The sequence below is a fragment of the Nomascus leucogenys genome, chromosome 24 (assembly GCF_006542625.1).
Source record: "Nomascus leucogenys isolate Asia chromosome 24, Asia_NLE_v1, whole genome shotgun sequence".
In the NCBI taxonomy this organism is placed as follows: domain Eukaryota; kingdom Metazoa; phylum Chordata; class Mammalia; order Primates; family Hylobatidae; genus Nomascus; species Nomascus leucogenys.
This window is the reverse complement of record NC_044404.1, coordinates 29075796-29089924: the sequence shown is the minus strand read 5'-3', so window position 1 is coordinate 29089924 and position 14129 is coordinate 29075796. Positions and strand designations below refer to the sequence as shown.

Here is a 14129-nt window from a genome sequence, read left to right as displayed (position 1 = left end):
GCGCCTCACTGGCCCCTAGGCCCCTCCCTATCTCCAGTGCCTCCTCAGCACCTGCGTCAAAGAGCTTCACAGGGTCTTGGGGGGCACATGAAGGTGCCAACCTCACAGCCAAAGCTCAAAGCAGACAGGGCCTTTAGAGGTCATTCCCTCCTGCACTCTGTCTCTAAGCAGGAGAACCCAGGCCTGGTCCCCACTACGGATCCTGAACCAACACAACCCCAAGCCCAATTTCCCAGGGAGAAGGGCCCCTTTTCTCCTTGGGATTCCTGGTGCCCCCACCTGCAGTGGATGACAATGGGCCCGGCATCAGGTGGGGTGGAGGCCTTCACACGCCGGATGAAAGCCAGCAGCCCCGTGGCATGATAGGGGACGCCGTGCTCTGGCCACGCTGTGAAGTGGAACTGGCGGACCTCATGCCGGGCAGAGTAGCCTCTCTGGGGAGACAATGGGAATAACAGTCAGCGTCACTGGCAACATCTATTAGACACCTGCTGTGTGCCAGACACTGCAGTGAGCGTCTCATTGTATAATCTCAACTAATCCCTATGATCAATGTATTAATGAAGTAGGTATTCATGTCCCATTGCACAAACAAGAAAACTAAGGCTCAAAGAGGAGAAACCACTTTCCCAAGGTTAGAGAAACCAACACCATGCAGGATCTGCCTGATGCCTACACCTGGGCTATGAAATACTCACCTCTGCCACCAGGTTGTTGTGTAAACATAGATCATTTTGACTCCCAGGGTCTTGATTTAAAGGAAAAAAAACTATCTTTCCTCTGAGGACTTTACAGAGTAGATAAAATGGGATCATGGACGGGACTCGCTGGCCAGCCACTGACTATGTGGCCTCTCCTGCCTGGCATAAGCCCTCTGAGCCTCACTTTCCGTACCTGGACTAATCCCACAGAGCTTTCCAGGGCTGAAACAATATGTGTAACAGGCTCAGCATGGAGTAGGAGCCAGCACCTGGCAGATACTGTCATCCCCCTCATTGTCTCAGCTTCCTCTTATGGGCACCAGCAAAGGCAGTGACCTTCCTGCCTTTCTAGACTGCTCCCAGCGAACGGTGACCAAGTAGCTTCCTTGCTGGGATGGGCAGTGGCGTGCTCCCCACCCTCCTGCTCCCAGGGCTGGGGGAAGTGGCAGTGAGCTCTGATCCCTGCTCAGGCACCCTCCGCAGGGAACAGGCGGCGGGGAGACTCACCCGCTCCAGGGCAAAAGTGCGCACGACATACTCAGCCAGGGTCTCCGTCTTCACCAGCGTGATCTTGATGTCCCCGTAGGTGTCTGAGTCCTCCGGCCAATACCGTGAGCATTTCACCTGGAGGCCCCGCAGGACAGAACTCAGTGGGCTCTTCGCTGCCCTCCTGGCCTGCCATGCACCCCAGCTCGCCCCACAGCCCAGCTTACCCTGCCCACCTCGACCAGCTTGGTGATCATGACGATGCTGGAACAGTGCTCCTGCCACACCATGCGCCAGAAGTCATAGACCATCTCGGGCTTCGGCCCTGGGGATGCAGAGGATGCCTGTCCCTGAGACAAGGTCTCCACCCCAGGTCAGCACATCCAGCACCATCCAGCACCACACCCCAGGCCAGGTGGCCTCCTGAGCCCCAACGGGGGCTTCATGCCGCCCACAACACCCAGCTTGCAGCCGACGCAAGCCTGTAGGGCCCTGAGGCTGGGTAGCATCAGGAGAGGGCCTGGCGAAAGAGCCCGCTCATCCTGAATGGGACCCTGGAGGAGGACCAGATGGTTGAGCAATGGCATGAGTGTCCAGGAGGGACAGACAGATGTACAGTCACGGAAAGAGATGCAACCAGAAGAACCCAGGCAGCCACCAGACCAAGAGGCCCAACCCACACCCACGAGGCCTGAGCCTGGCTGGCCCTTTTACAGACACCACTTTGGAAACAGGCAGGTGGACCAGGAGCCACAGATAGACTGAGCACATCAGGGAGACACAAACACAAAGAGGGGACAAAGGCAATCAGCCAGATTCCAAGAGACCCAGCAGAACAGGGAGCAGACAAACAAGCAGGGAGCCAGAATGTGGCGACGGTGGGGAGACATTCAGGAATCAAGCGGATCAGCAGGGGAGGCAGAAAGGCAAGCTGAGGGCATTCCAGCATGCCGGGAGGCACACGGGAAGGTGCATGTGGGCCGAGGTGCCAGGTACCTTGAGTGGCTATGAAGTGGTTTGACCTGTGGTAACCCTGGAACAGGAGGAGAGGGCACGGTTAGACCCCAGGGAGCAGCACCTCGCTCCCTCACACCTCCTCTGCCCTCCCCTCCCAGCAGCAGAACCCCTACCCCACCAGGGAACTGCTCCCTCGCATCCCAGGACCTCCTAAGCAGGGTGACTTTGCACCCCCCCGTCCCCAAGGAAGTGGAGAAGTGCAGCTGGGACACCAGAGTCGTGGGCTTAATCCAACCTGGGCTGTGCAACCCCAGGGAGAACATGACTCCTTTATGTGCCTAGAGGGACCCCCACCCATAAAGTGGAGAGAGGCATCTGCTTTCAGCAGCTGTTGTTGGGAGACAGAGTCCCCGATGGCCCTGCCCTGTTCCCAGGGTTCCAGAAGCTCTAATCAACCCAGATCCCAAATGTGGGGTAACCAGAGTTTGTCAGTTATCTCAGCCCCCCCACTCGGGATAACCAGAATGGACAGTACCCCTCCCCCCTACTCCTCAGTCACTCAGAGTGTGGGGGGCCTAGATGAGGGCTTCAGGATGGAAGTATATGGGCACAGGCGTTACTCATGGCCCTTAGATAAAATGTTAAAATCTTTAAGATCAAGAATAATGACCCTGTTATGGTCACGTACTGTGCTAAGCACTTTACCTGTACCACCTCCCACAAGAGAGAGGTCAAGAGCTACTTCATCCTCCATCCCCAGAGCCCCCAAGCTGAGGAGAGAAACCTGCCCTCTGACAAGCCACGCCAGGGCCACAGCCACCCATGGGGTCCTGCCACAAAGCCTCATCTTTCTGAGCACAAGAATTCACCAGATACCAAGGGCATCAACGCGGGCAATGCGGAAAGGGGAATTAGTACTGCAGGGCTGGCACTGAGAAAACTAGCCCAGGCCCCTACCTCAAGTTTACACCCTTGACACAGCTCCCGGCAACTCCTCCGGTCTCGTGAACTTCCCAGGCCTGAGGAGCCCAGGGGCCAGACTGCCAAGGTTCAAATCCCAGCTCTGCCTCTCACTAGCTGTGTGCCTTTGAGCAAAAACCCCTTCATTTCTCTATGCCTCCATTTTCATGTCTATAAAACGGAATAATTACAGCATATACCCTGAGGGCTGTTGTGAGGCGCAAATAAAGCAGTATGTTAAATGCCTGGCACAGTGTCTAGCACAGTCAGTACTTAATCAGTAATAGCCATTATTATTACTACTACTACTATTTTAAAGCTGAAGCAGTATCCTTGAAGATACAAATGAATCAAGTGTATCAAATGGAAGTCAAGAATTGCTGGGGCAGAAGGTGATCGACTAGGGGGTGAAGAATCTGAGTCTCGCAGTTGAATGGACCTGGGTCCCTGCCACAGCGATGCCCAGTAGTAGCTGTGTAACTCTGAGCGCTGAGAAGGTGCTTCTCAGTCTTTCTAGAGCACATAAATCTCCCGGGGGATCTTGTTAAAAGGCAGATTCAGATTCAAAGGTCTGGGGTGGGGCCCAGGATTATGCATCACCAGCTCCCAGGTGGTGTCCATATTGCTGGCCTCAAAACATCCTCTGAGTAGCCAGGCTCTCAGCCTCTCTAAGCCTTTGTTCTCCTCTCCAATATGAGGATAATAGCAAGACAAACCCTCAGAGATTCTGTTGGAGACCTGCTCACAGTTCCCACGAAAATGACCAAATCATAAGCAAAGCGACAAATGACCAAAAGCCTCCCTGCGACTCTCAGCCCTCAGCACTGGAACTTCTCCACGTCTAGCCCAATTCCCTCCTGCTGTTGCTCCATGCCACTGTCTCCACTGCAGCCTTGACCTCCAGTGCTCAAGCAATCCTCCCACCTCAACCTCCCAAGTAGCTGGGACTACAGGCACAGGCCACTACATCCAACTAATTTTTGTTTGTTGGTTTGTTTGTAGAAACGGGGTCTCACTATGTTACCCAGGCTGGTCTAACTCCTGGGCTCAAGCAACCCTCCGGCCTCAGCCTCCCAAAGTACTGAGATTACAGGTGTGAGCCACTGCACCCAGCCAAGAAATATATTTTTTAAAAGAAAAAGGAGACAAAATGGAAAAAGCACCCACAAAATAGCAAATAATCACATCAGTCATTAAATATTATGAAAACAGTGCATATGTATTAAAAACCCCCAGCCTAGGCAACATAGTAAGACCTCATCTCTCTCTCTCTTTTTTTTTTTTTTTTGAGACAGGGACTGGCTCTGTTGCTCAGTCTGGAGTGCAATGGCACGATCTCGGCTCACTGCAACTGCTGCCTTCCAGGCTTAAGCAATCCTCCCACTTCAGCCTCCCCAGTAGCTGGGACTAAAGGCATGAGCCACCATGCCCAGCTAATTTTTGTACTTTTTGTAGAGACAATCTCACTATGTTGCCCATGCTGGTCTCGAACTCCTGGACTCAAGCAATCTGCCTGCCTTGGCCTCCCAAAGTACTGAGAAGACCCCATCTCTTAAAAAAAAAAAAAATGAAAAAAATTAGCCAGGCATGGCAGCACACGCCTGTAGTCCCAGCTACTCAGGAGGCTGAGGTAGGAGGATTGCTTGTGCATAGGAGTTCAAGGCTGCAGTGAGCCATGATCACACCCCTGCACTCTAGCCTGGGTGACAGAGCAAGAACCTGTCTCAAAAAAAAAAAAAAAAAAAAAATGAAAAAAGAAATCAAATCAGAGAATAGCTAGATGAATTAGAGTATTTTTTTTAATTTTAAAAGGCTAAAAAATGGGCCAGGCGTGGTGGCTCACGCCTGTAATCCCAGCACTTTGGGAGGCCAAGGCAGGTGGATCACCCAAGGTCAAGAGTTTGAGACCAGCCTAACATGGTGAAACCCCATCTCTACTAAAAATACAAAAATTAGCTGGGTGTGGTGGCACATGCCTGTAATTCCAACTACTTGGGAGGCTGAGGCAGGAGAATTGCTTGAACCCAGGAGGCAGAGGTTGCAGTGAGCCGAGATCGTGCCACTGCGCTCCAGCCTGGGCAACAAGAGCGAAACTCCACCTCAAAAAATAAAAAAAATAAAAATAAAGCATAATTTTTAAAAACAGAATATCCAAACTGCTTCCACCAAAAAACATTCAAACTAAGGCTAAACTGAGGGTAAAATGGTCAGGGTTGAGTTTCAGGCAAACTGATCATGAAGGTATTTGAACACTAGGGAAAGTAGTTTTAGGAGGCTGACCTGGGGCTGTCCAAGATCTTGACCCTCAAGCAGCAGAAACAGGGCCCTCCAGGGCAGCTTCCCCTGCACCCTCCAAAGGGTCCTGTAGAAGGTACAGCTAGGGAGGACTCCTTGGGAATGGCGGAGCCAGGGAAGGAAGGTGACAGACTGTGGTGACCAGTGCAGAATGGGGCAGGGGAAGCACCCCCAACACTGCTGCCCCTGCTCAAGGCAATGAGGATGGGAGGGAACTGCTTACACTCGTGAATCTTCAGCCCTGGACGGCCCCTGGCCAGGCTGCTGAAATGGACGGTTGGTGCTGGGCACAGAAGTAGAAAGGAAGGACAGAGACAGAGAGAGAGAGAGAGACAGCCAGAGACCGTGAGAGAGTCTGAGATACAGCCAGTCAGACAGACAGGAGGAAGAGGAGGAGGAGGAGGAGGAGAAGGCGAGAGAGATACTTACTTCTCGGTTTATCCGAATCTTAATGATTCCAGGGAGGGAACAGGACAAAGCAAAAGAGACAGATATTAGGCCAGGGGCAGATGGAGGTGGACGGAGCACAGGAGTGGCCAGAATGGGCGATGTGAGCAGGGCAGGCAGAGCGGAGACGGGCAGGCCGAGCCGGGCTGAGCCACAGAGTGGGGAGTGGCATGTCCCTGCCAGGGCCCAAGAGAAGCCAACTGGGTCCTTGACAAGACCAAGGAGAGGCCCGCTGTCACCAAAGCTGCCCAGGTCTGCGAGGCCGGGCCTGGCCCTGACTCCAACCAAGGGACAGGATGAGTGGGGGAGGCAGCAAGGGACTCTGGGAAACACGGCATGGCATATCTGGCCCCAGGTGGAGGAGAAGAAGAGGGAGAGGAGAGGCCACCTCCAGAGGCCCTGACTACCTTAGCTCCCAGACTGTGCCTTGCTCTGCCTGGCCCCCCAGGCCTTTGCTTAGGTAGCTCCCCACCCGGGACACTCTTCCCTCTCCTCTCCAGCCACCCAGAGGCAGCTCAAGCCCTGCTTCCTCTACAAAGCCCGCCACACCAGCCCTGGCTCTGCCACTAGCCTGCTGTGTAATACTCAAGCTGTGTGACCTCTCTCCTGGCCTGCACTTGCTCATCTAATCTGAAGTTATTTTGATTTGTAAACATGTCTGTCGCACCCACTCGAATAGATATGTTCAAGGAAAGCAGAGGCCATGACTGTCTTATTCACATCTGTATCCCTGGTGCCCAGCACGACGCATGGCACAAAGGAAGTGCTCAAAATATATTTCATACATGATTAAATGATGCTCTCCCAAACTCGGTTTGCTGTAGGGATTGGGGGCCCTGTCCCGTCTCACCCCTCTTCCACACCCAGGGAGTAGACTCATCACCTCTTCTTGACACCCAAGCCCAGGCATCCTGGCTGCCTGCTCTGTCTCTGGCCGCTCCCTCCAATCCATCCAAGTCCTGCTGCTGCAGCAGGGGCAGGACAGCCTCACAGCAGCAAAGGCTTCAGAGACACAGACGGGTTGAGATTTGAGTCCTATCTTTACCACTCACTAGCTGTGCAACCGGGACAAGTCGCTCCACGTCTCTGAGCCCCGGTTTCCTCACCTGTAAAGTGAGGTCATGGTGCTAAGTGCCTCAAAGGGTGGGTGGAGGGATTACAGAAAAGGAGATCTTGGGTGTAAAGTGCTTAGCACAGTGCTTGGCACTCAGTACGTGCTGGATAAACATGCGTTATTATCCTTAAAGGACCACTCTCTGATCACGGTCAAAACACTTTAACAACTGCCTGGTGTCCCTAGGAAAACGCCCCCACTCCTGAGCCTGCCATTGAGGTCTTCACAATCCAGCCCCTGCCTACCTCTTCAGCCGCACGGTGCATGATGAGAATCCCATTCTCCATGCCTCCCGCCTTCCTCACCTCTTGGCCTAGCTGTCTGCCTCTTCCCTTTGCTTTGCTTCTCTAAAGCACCTCATCTCTCAGGCCAACTCCAGCCTACAGATAGCCTTCCAGAAGCTGCTGCCCACTGTCCTTCCTCCTCTGAGCTCCCTGGCACTGACTGCAGAGATGCGGGCACTCCGAACTCAGCCATTTGAACCCCCATTTATCCTGACAGGTTTCTGCCCTGCCTGGGTAGTAAGCCTGGAGTGGGCAGGGCCAGGTCTGCAGAAACGACAGGGCAAGGCACTCACATCTATGTAGTTGGCATTAATGTAGTCAGCATTGGGGTCTCCCAGCATCGGGTGCAGTTTCACTCGGTGCCGATCATCTGTAAACACAGAGCAGGTGGGCAGGGGCTGAACTGGGGAGCCCAGAGCTAGAGGGGGAGGGATTCCTGGAGGCTGGGGATAGGGTACAGGCAGGGCAGCCAGGGAACCTAGAGTCTCAGGGCTTACCAGTAGTCTCTGGGCACCATGGGAGGCAGGATATGCCAGGGGGTAGAGTCTGGGCTATGGAGTCAAGGAGGCCTAAGAGTGTATGCTGCTCAGGCAATTACTGGCTCTGAGACCTTCAGCAGGAATCTTAATCTCCCAAGCCTCAGTTTCCTTATCTGTAAAACGGGGATTATAGTATTTCCCGCTTCACAGGGGAATTGGGGGGAATAAATGAAACAAGCAGAGGGTGTGACGTGTGGTAGGCCCTCAACAAAAGGTGGCCAATGCTACTATCATCTCTGAGGCTGCCCCAGCTCCCCCTGGCTGTGCTCCCCCCCCCCCCCACCGATGCCCTCCTGCCCACTGCCCTGGACCCCAGGCCCTTCCCCAGGACTCACAGGCAGGCATTGGCTCCTGCCGGCTGCCCTTGACCTTGTCTTTCTTCTTTGTGGCGTCCCAGCCTTCAAAGAAGCTCTACCAGAAAGGAAAGTGGTGGTCAGTGGGAGAGAGGGACCCTCACTCATAGGACCCCTTCCCCTCAATGGGGATGATGTAGGCAGGATGGCAGTGGGACGACAAGGTCCAGGTTCAAGCTGAACTTGGGCCTGAGATAAAGTCACTGTGTCACTGTGGGTCCTTTTATCAGCCAGGGACCAGGGTCAAAAAACCAAGGCATGTTGGGGGAAGGGAAATGAGAAAAGAGGAAAAGGGGGTCAGGGTTCAAAGACATTTTGGAATAAGGGTCAGGTTTAGAATAACGGTTAGAAAGAAGGTAAAGGTGAGGTCAGATTTAGATCAGGATAAGGGCGATGTCAGAGTCCAGAGAGAGGTGGGATGAGATCCAGAGTTCAAATGGAGCTTAGGATGACGGTCAAGATCAATGCCAGGCTGGGATTACGTCAAGGTCAGTGTCAGTGGGCAGGTTCAGATTAGGGGCAGAATAAGGGTCCCGATCACAGTCCACACAGAGATGGAGACGAGATTCAAGGTCAGATTTCAAATCAGGGTTAGCATGAGAGTGAAAAACCGAATCGGTCTAAAATTAGGATGAGGGTCAGAGTCAAGGTCAAAAGGGTTGAGTTGGGAAGAGTAAGAGCCAGGTGAGGCCTCTGCAGGGGTCCTGCTGGCCCGGGGCCGGCGTGCACCTCGTACTCCTGCTTGAAGCCGTAACCCTCGGCCGTCTTCATCTGGTTGATGTGCTGCAGAAGGTCTGCCACACGCACCGCAGGGTGCAGCTGCCCCGTGTGGTATGGGGAGCCCTTCCGGCCACAAGGACGCCTCGGGGAGCCCCCCAGGAGGCTGCTGGCCTCAGTGACCCCACCGCTGCGCTGGTCTCCTGCAGTCAGAGAAAGACAAAAGGGTTCTTGACACACACGCCCCAGCCTCGGGTGTCCCGGAGAGACTGGGGTCTATGGGGGTGGGGAGGCACAACCAAAGCCAAGGACAGCTGGGTTGCTGGCTGGAGCCAAGCAGCCTAGCCAGGCCCACCCTGTGTGCTCCTGGGCACATTCCCTCCCTCCAAATCTTGGTGCCACTTGTAGAATGAGCAGGTCAGATCAGGTGGCCTCCGAGGGCCCTTGCGGCCCTGCCTGGCTAGATTTCATTATCCCCTCACTCCACCCCTCGAGGCTTCACCACACTACCTGCAGAAGGCAGCACTCCACAGAGCCCATGACGGCCGCTTCTTCCTCCCCCTCTTCCAGAGAACACTGGCAACTCCCAGCAATTACCCCCATTCAAAGACAAGCAAATCGGAAATTAGCAGCTGCTGCCAACCCCTCTGCAGATTAACACGAGGCACCCGAATAGGCGCCTTTCTCCTGCGCAGGCTGTTCCACCGTCAGCCTGTGCGGGGCCACAGCCAGTGGGGGAGTGGGTGGAGAGGTCCACAGCTCCTCACACACCCTGCGAAACCATCCTCCCCCCAGCCCCCAGGACCACCCCGTCCCCGGCTGTTGTGCTCAGCATTCCCAAGGACGTCCCACTCTCGTCTTGGAGATCAGGTCCTGGGACTGAGAAGATAGCCACACCGGCCTTGGGACACGCACGCCCACTTAATGCTTATTCATCGCTTAACAACAGGGATGCATTCTGAAAAATGCATTGTTAGGTGATTTGGTCTTTGTGCGAACGCCACAGAGTGTATTTACACAAACTCAGATGGCAGAGCCCACTCCATGGACCTGGGCTGCACGGCATAGCCTATTGCTCCTACGCTACAAACCTGTACTGAATACTGTAGGCAATTATAGCACAACGGTAAGTATTTCTGTATCTCAACATAGAAAATGCACAGTAAAAACTACGCTATAAAACATAATAAATGGGCTGGGTGTGGTGGCTCAAACCTGTAATCCCAGAAATTTGGGAGGCCGAGGCGGGCGAATCACGAGGTCAGGAGTTCGAGACCAACCTGGCCAACATGGTGAAACCCCGTCTCTACTAAAAATACAAAAAATTAGCTGGGTATGATGGCACGAGCCTGTAATCCCAACTACTTGGGAGGCTGAGGCAGGAGAATCACTTGAACCTGGGAGGCAGAGGTTGCAGTGAGCTGAGATCGTGCCACTGCACTCCAGCCCAGGCAACAGTGCAAGACTCTGTCTAAAAAAAAAATAATAATAATAATAAATGATACCCCTGTATAAGGCATCTACCATGAATGGAGCTGCAGGACTGGAAGCTGCCCTGGGTGAGTCACTGAGTGACTGGTAAGTGAATATGAAGGCCTAGGACATTCCTGTACACTTCTGTGAGCTTCATAAACACTGTATGCTTAGGCTACAATACATTTATTTAAAAATAGTTTCCTTTCTTCAATAATAAATTAACCTTAGCTTACTGAAATGTTTTAATTTGAATTTTTTGACTTTTGTAATGAATACACATAGTACAGCTATACAAAAATATTTTCTATCTTTATTCTATACACTTTTTTCTATTTAAAATTTTTTTTGGTTTTTTAAATTTTTTTTGTTAAAAACTAAGACACACACACACACTAGCCTAGGCCTGCACAGGGTCAGGATCATCAGTATCGCTGTCTTACACACAGACACACACACACACACACACACACACACACACACACACACACACACTAGCCTAGGCCTGCACAGGGTCAGGATCACCAGTATCACTGTCTTCCACCTCCACATCTTGTCCCACTGGGACGTCTTTAGGGGCAATAACACACATGTAGCTGTCATCACCTATGAAAACGTTGCCTTCTAAGACTTGGAACCAACCCAAATGTCCATCAATGATAGACTGGATTAAGAAAATGTGGCACATACACACTATGGAATACTATGCAGCCATAAAAAAGGATGAGTTCATGTCCTTTGTAGGGACACGGATGAAGCTGGAAACCATCATTCTGAGCAAACTATCGCAAGGACAAAAAACCAAACACCACATGTTCACTCATAGGTGGGAATTGAACAATGAGAACACTTGGACACAGGGCGGGGAACATCACACACCAGGGCCTGTCGTGGGATGAGGGGAGGGGGGAAGGATAGCATTAGGAGATATACCTAATGTAAATGACGAGTTAACGGGTGTAGCACACCAACATGGCACATGGATACATATGTAACAAACCTGCACGTTGTGCACATGTACCCTAGAACTTAAAGTATAATAAAAAAAAAAAAAGAAAGAAAGAAAACGGTGCCTTCTTCTGGGACACTTCCTGAAGGACCTGCCAGAGGCTGTTTTACAGTTAACATTTTTTAAAGTAAGTACACTCTAAAATCATGATTAAAAGTATAGTATATTAAGGCTGGGTGCGGTGGCTCACGCTTGTAATCCCAGCACTTTGGGAGGCCGAGGCAGGCAGATCACGAGGTCAGGAGATCGAGACCACGGTGAAACCCCATCTCTACTAAAAAATACAAAAAAAATTAGCCGGGCGTGGTGGCGGGCGCCTGTAGTCCCAGCTACTCGGAGAGGCTGAGGCAGGAGAATGGCGTGAACCCGGGAGGCGGAGCCTGCAGTGAGCTGAGATTGAGCCACTGCACTCCAGCCTGGGCGACAGAGCGAGACTCTGTCTCAAAAAAAAAAAAAAAGAAAGTATAGTATATTAAATACATAAACCAGTACCACAGTCATCCTTAACTATTATGTACTGCACATAATTGTATGTGCTAGACTTTTCTACAACTGACAATGCAGTAGGTTGATTCCAGCTTCACCACACACAAGTGAATAATGCATTGCACGACGACATTATGACGGCTACAATGTCACCAGGTCATGGGAGTTTTTCAGCTCCGTTATAATCTTACAGGACCACCACGGTATATGTGGTCCATTGTTGACCAAAACTTCATTATGCGGTGCATGACTGCACACATGTCCCTCCTGCTCTAGGTGAGGCTGCAGGTGGCTTATTCAACTCCAGCCCTCCCCACATTTTCGAGCCAATCTCTGCCCAGGTCTAAGCTGGCAGGGTCCAGTGGGGGACTGTCAGTGGGGCCTAGATACCTGCCCCCACTCCCTGTGCCTTCACATATGCCATCCTTCTCCCTCCAAAACCCCTCCTCCCCCTACTTTTCTTGCCCGATAAGCTCATATTCATCCTTCAACTCTAAGCTGAAATGACCCTCCCTGCAAGAACCCTCTCCGGTGCCTGGCCTAGAATTCCTACTCAGCAACTAACTGGCAGAATGAATGCAGGATCACCAGGAGACCCCCCTGATGAGCTCAACTTCCTCAAACTCCAACCAGGTCAGGGAGGCTGCCCCATTGTGCTTGGGTTCCACCTTCCTGTGCCATGGTTTGAAGATGACTTCACCTCATTTGTTTCTCTGCTCTCAGGAACCAGTCTTCAGCTGCCTATAGTTCCATGTCTGAAAGCAATTGATTCCTGTATTTTAGCTGGATTTCTGGTTGCTTACAGCTGGATGGCAAATCAAGTACCAGTTATGCCACTGTGGTGGGATGCCCAAACCCTTAATTTTACAGATGGAGAAACTGAGGTCCAAAGAGAACAGACTGGCCTAATATGGTGATTGCCAAAGTGTTTCAGAAAATCGTAGGTATGCAAGATGATTAAGCGGTGTCCCATTAAAAAGAAGAGCAAGAGGAGGAAGAGGAATTCTGCGTTTTAAAGGAGTCTGTGAAATTCTGGTTTAAACAAAAACAAACAGGTTTCTTCCCTGGAAGACCTCTCGGGGCTTTCGGCACGTTTGTGTGCATTTTAAATCTTCAAGAGAGGAATGGAAACAGCAATGTTTCACAAACATCTTTCGCCATGGAGGGCTTTTCTTGTTTGTTTCATGAAACATCCTCGGGGGAACACAGTGCAATGTAGACACTGAGAGATGGGCTCTGGAGTCAGACTTCAGATAAATTCCCAGCTCTGTATGTGACCGTGGGGATGTTACTCTCTCCAAACTTCCATTCTTACATGTCAAGTGAAGGTCAAATTGTTACAATCCAATATGATGATGTAAATATTAACTATAATAATGTATATAAAGCACCCAGCCCAGTGCCTGGCACACAGCGAGCACCTGCAAGGGCAGCTGTTGACATTACTAGTCATTTCCAGAAAAGGAAGGAAACCCCTGAGTGCCAGAAAGCCATGGCAGCCGGCTGACAAGAGTCTTGGTCCCCCTCTGCTGTAAGATCTTGGGTCTGGGACCTAAAAGGCAGCTTGAAAAGATGATTCCAAGGAGGATCCGTAACGCAACACAAGGCAAGTGCAACAGTTTCAAGAAGAGGGACTTCTGTTGGCTCAAAGAACTCAGAGAAGAAACTGGCGAGATGGAGAAGCCCTCGTGCTCTTTGTGGAGAGTGGGCCGACAGCTCCACAGAGAGCTCTCCTGGCAGAGAAAGGAGCAAATGAGGGTGGCAGAGAATCAAAGAGTTTATCCCAGAGATCCTGAAGGGCTGGCAGCCCTGGCACAGCCCCGCAAGGAGGTGTGCAATCAGCACACAGCGGCTGAGGACAAGCAAAAAGTCCCACCTGGAAAGCCAGAGCCACATCCGGGCAGCTGACAGCTGAGCCTAAGAACAACACAACATGTTCTACAAATAAGACCACCAGGAAAGGACGGGATGATGATGTTCCCAAAAGGACCCTCCAATTCCTAGGCCCAGAGAGGACAGGTCCCTACTCTCCTTGCCTATGAGTTCCCCTGTGGGACTTGAGACACACTTCCTACCCCACCCCATCCCCTACCCCTAAGGACCAGTTTGCCCATAGGCCCACCTTCAAAGTCTCCACTCTGGGGCTCTCCCAGGCTCTTCCTAGCTCCATCGTGACTGTGGAACATCTTCTGTGAGTAACCACTGGACAGCTGATGCTTTATGGGGAGGGCTGAGGCCCAGAAAAGAGAACACTAGGTCTGGAGTCAGAGAGACCTGAATTCAAATTCTGGCTCAAGTTCCTTGACCT

General features: G+C 51.9%; 1 protein-coding gene across 10 annotated transcripts in view; it reads right to left on the bottom strand.

The window, feature by feature from the left end:
• PTPRU (protein tyrosine phosphatase receptor type U) overlaps window positions 1–14129 on the bottom strand; it is a 94371-nt gene that overhangs the window by 14116 nt on the left and 66126 nt on the right. For 5 of the 10 annotated variants that reach the window (XM_030805491.1, XM_030805487.1, XM_030805490.1 and 2 more), the window contains 8 exons: window positions 8866–9056; window positions 8119–8194; window positions 7538–7614; window positions 5829–5846; window positions 2184–2220; window positions 1415–1512; window positions 1209–1325; window positions 280–434 (listed from right to left, as the gene is read on the bottom strand). In XM_030805491.1, the coding sequence (XP_030661351.1) occupies window positions 280–434; window positions 1209–1325; window positions 1415–1512; window positions 2184–2220; window positions 5829–5846; window positions 7538–7614; window positions 8119–8194; window positions 8866–9056 (769 nt within the window). The remainder of the gene's footprint in view (window positions 1–279; window positions 435–1208; window positions 1326–1414; window positions 1513–2183; window positions 2221–5828; window positions 5847–7537; window positions 7615–8118; window positions 8195–8865; window positions 9057–14129) is intronic. The other 5 variants (XM_030805488.1, XM_030805485.1, XM_030805489.1 and 2 more) reach the window with 3 other exon arrangements.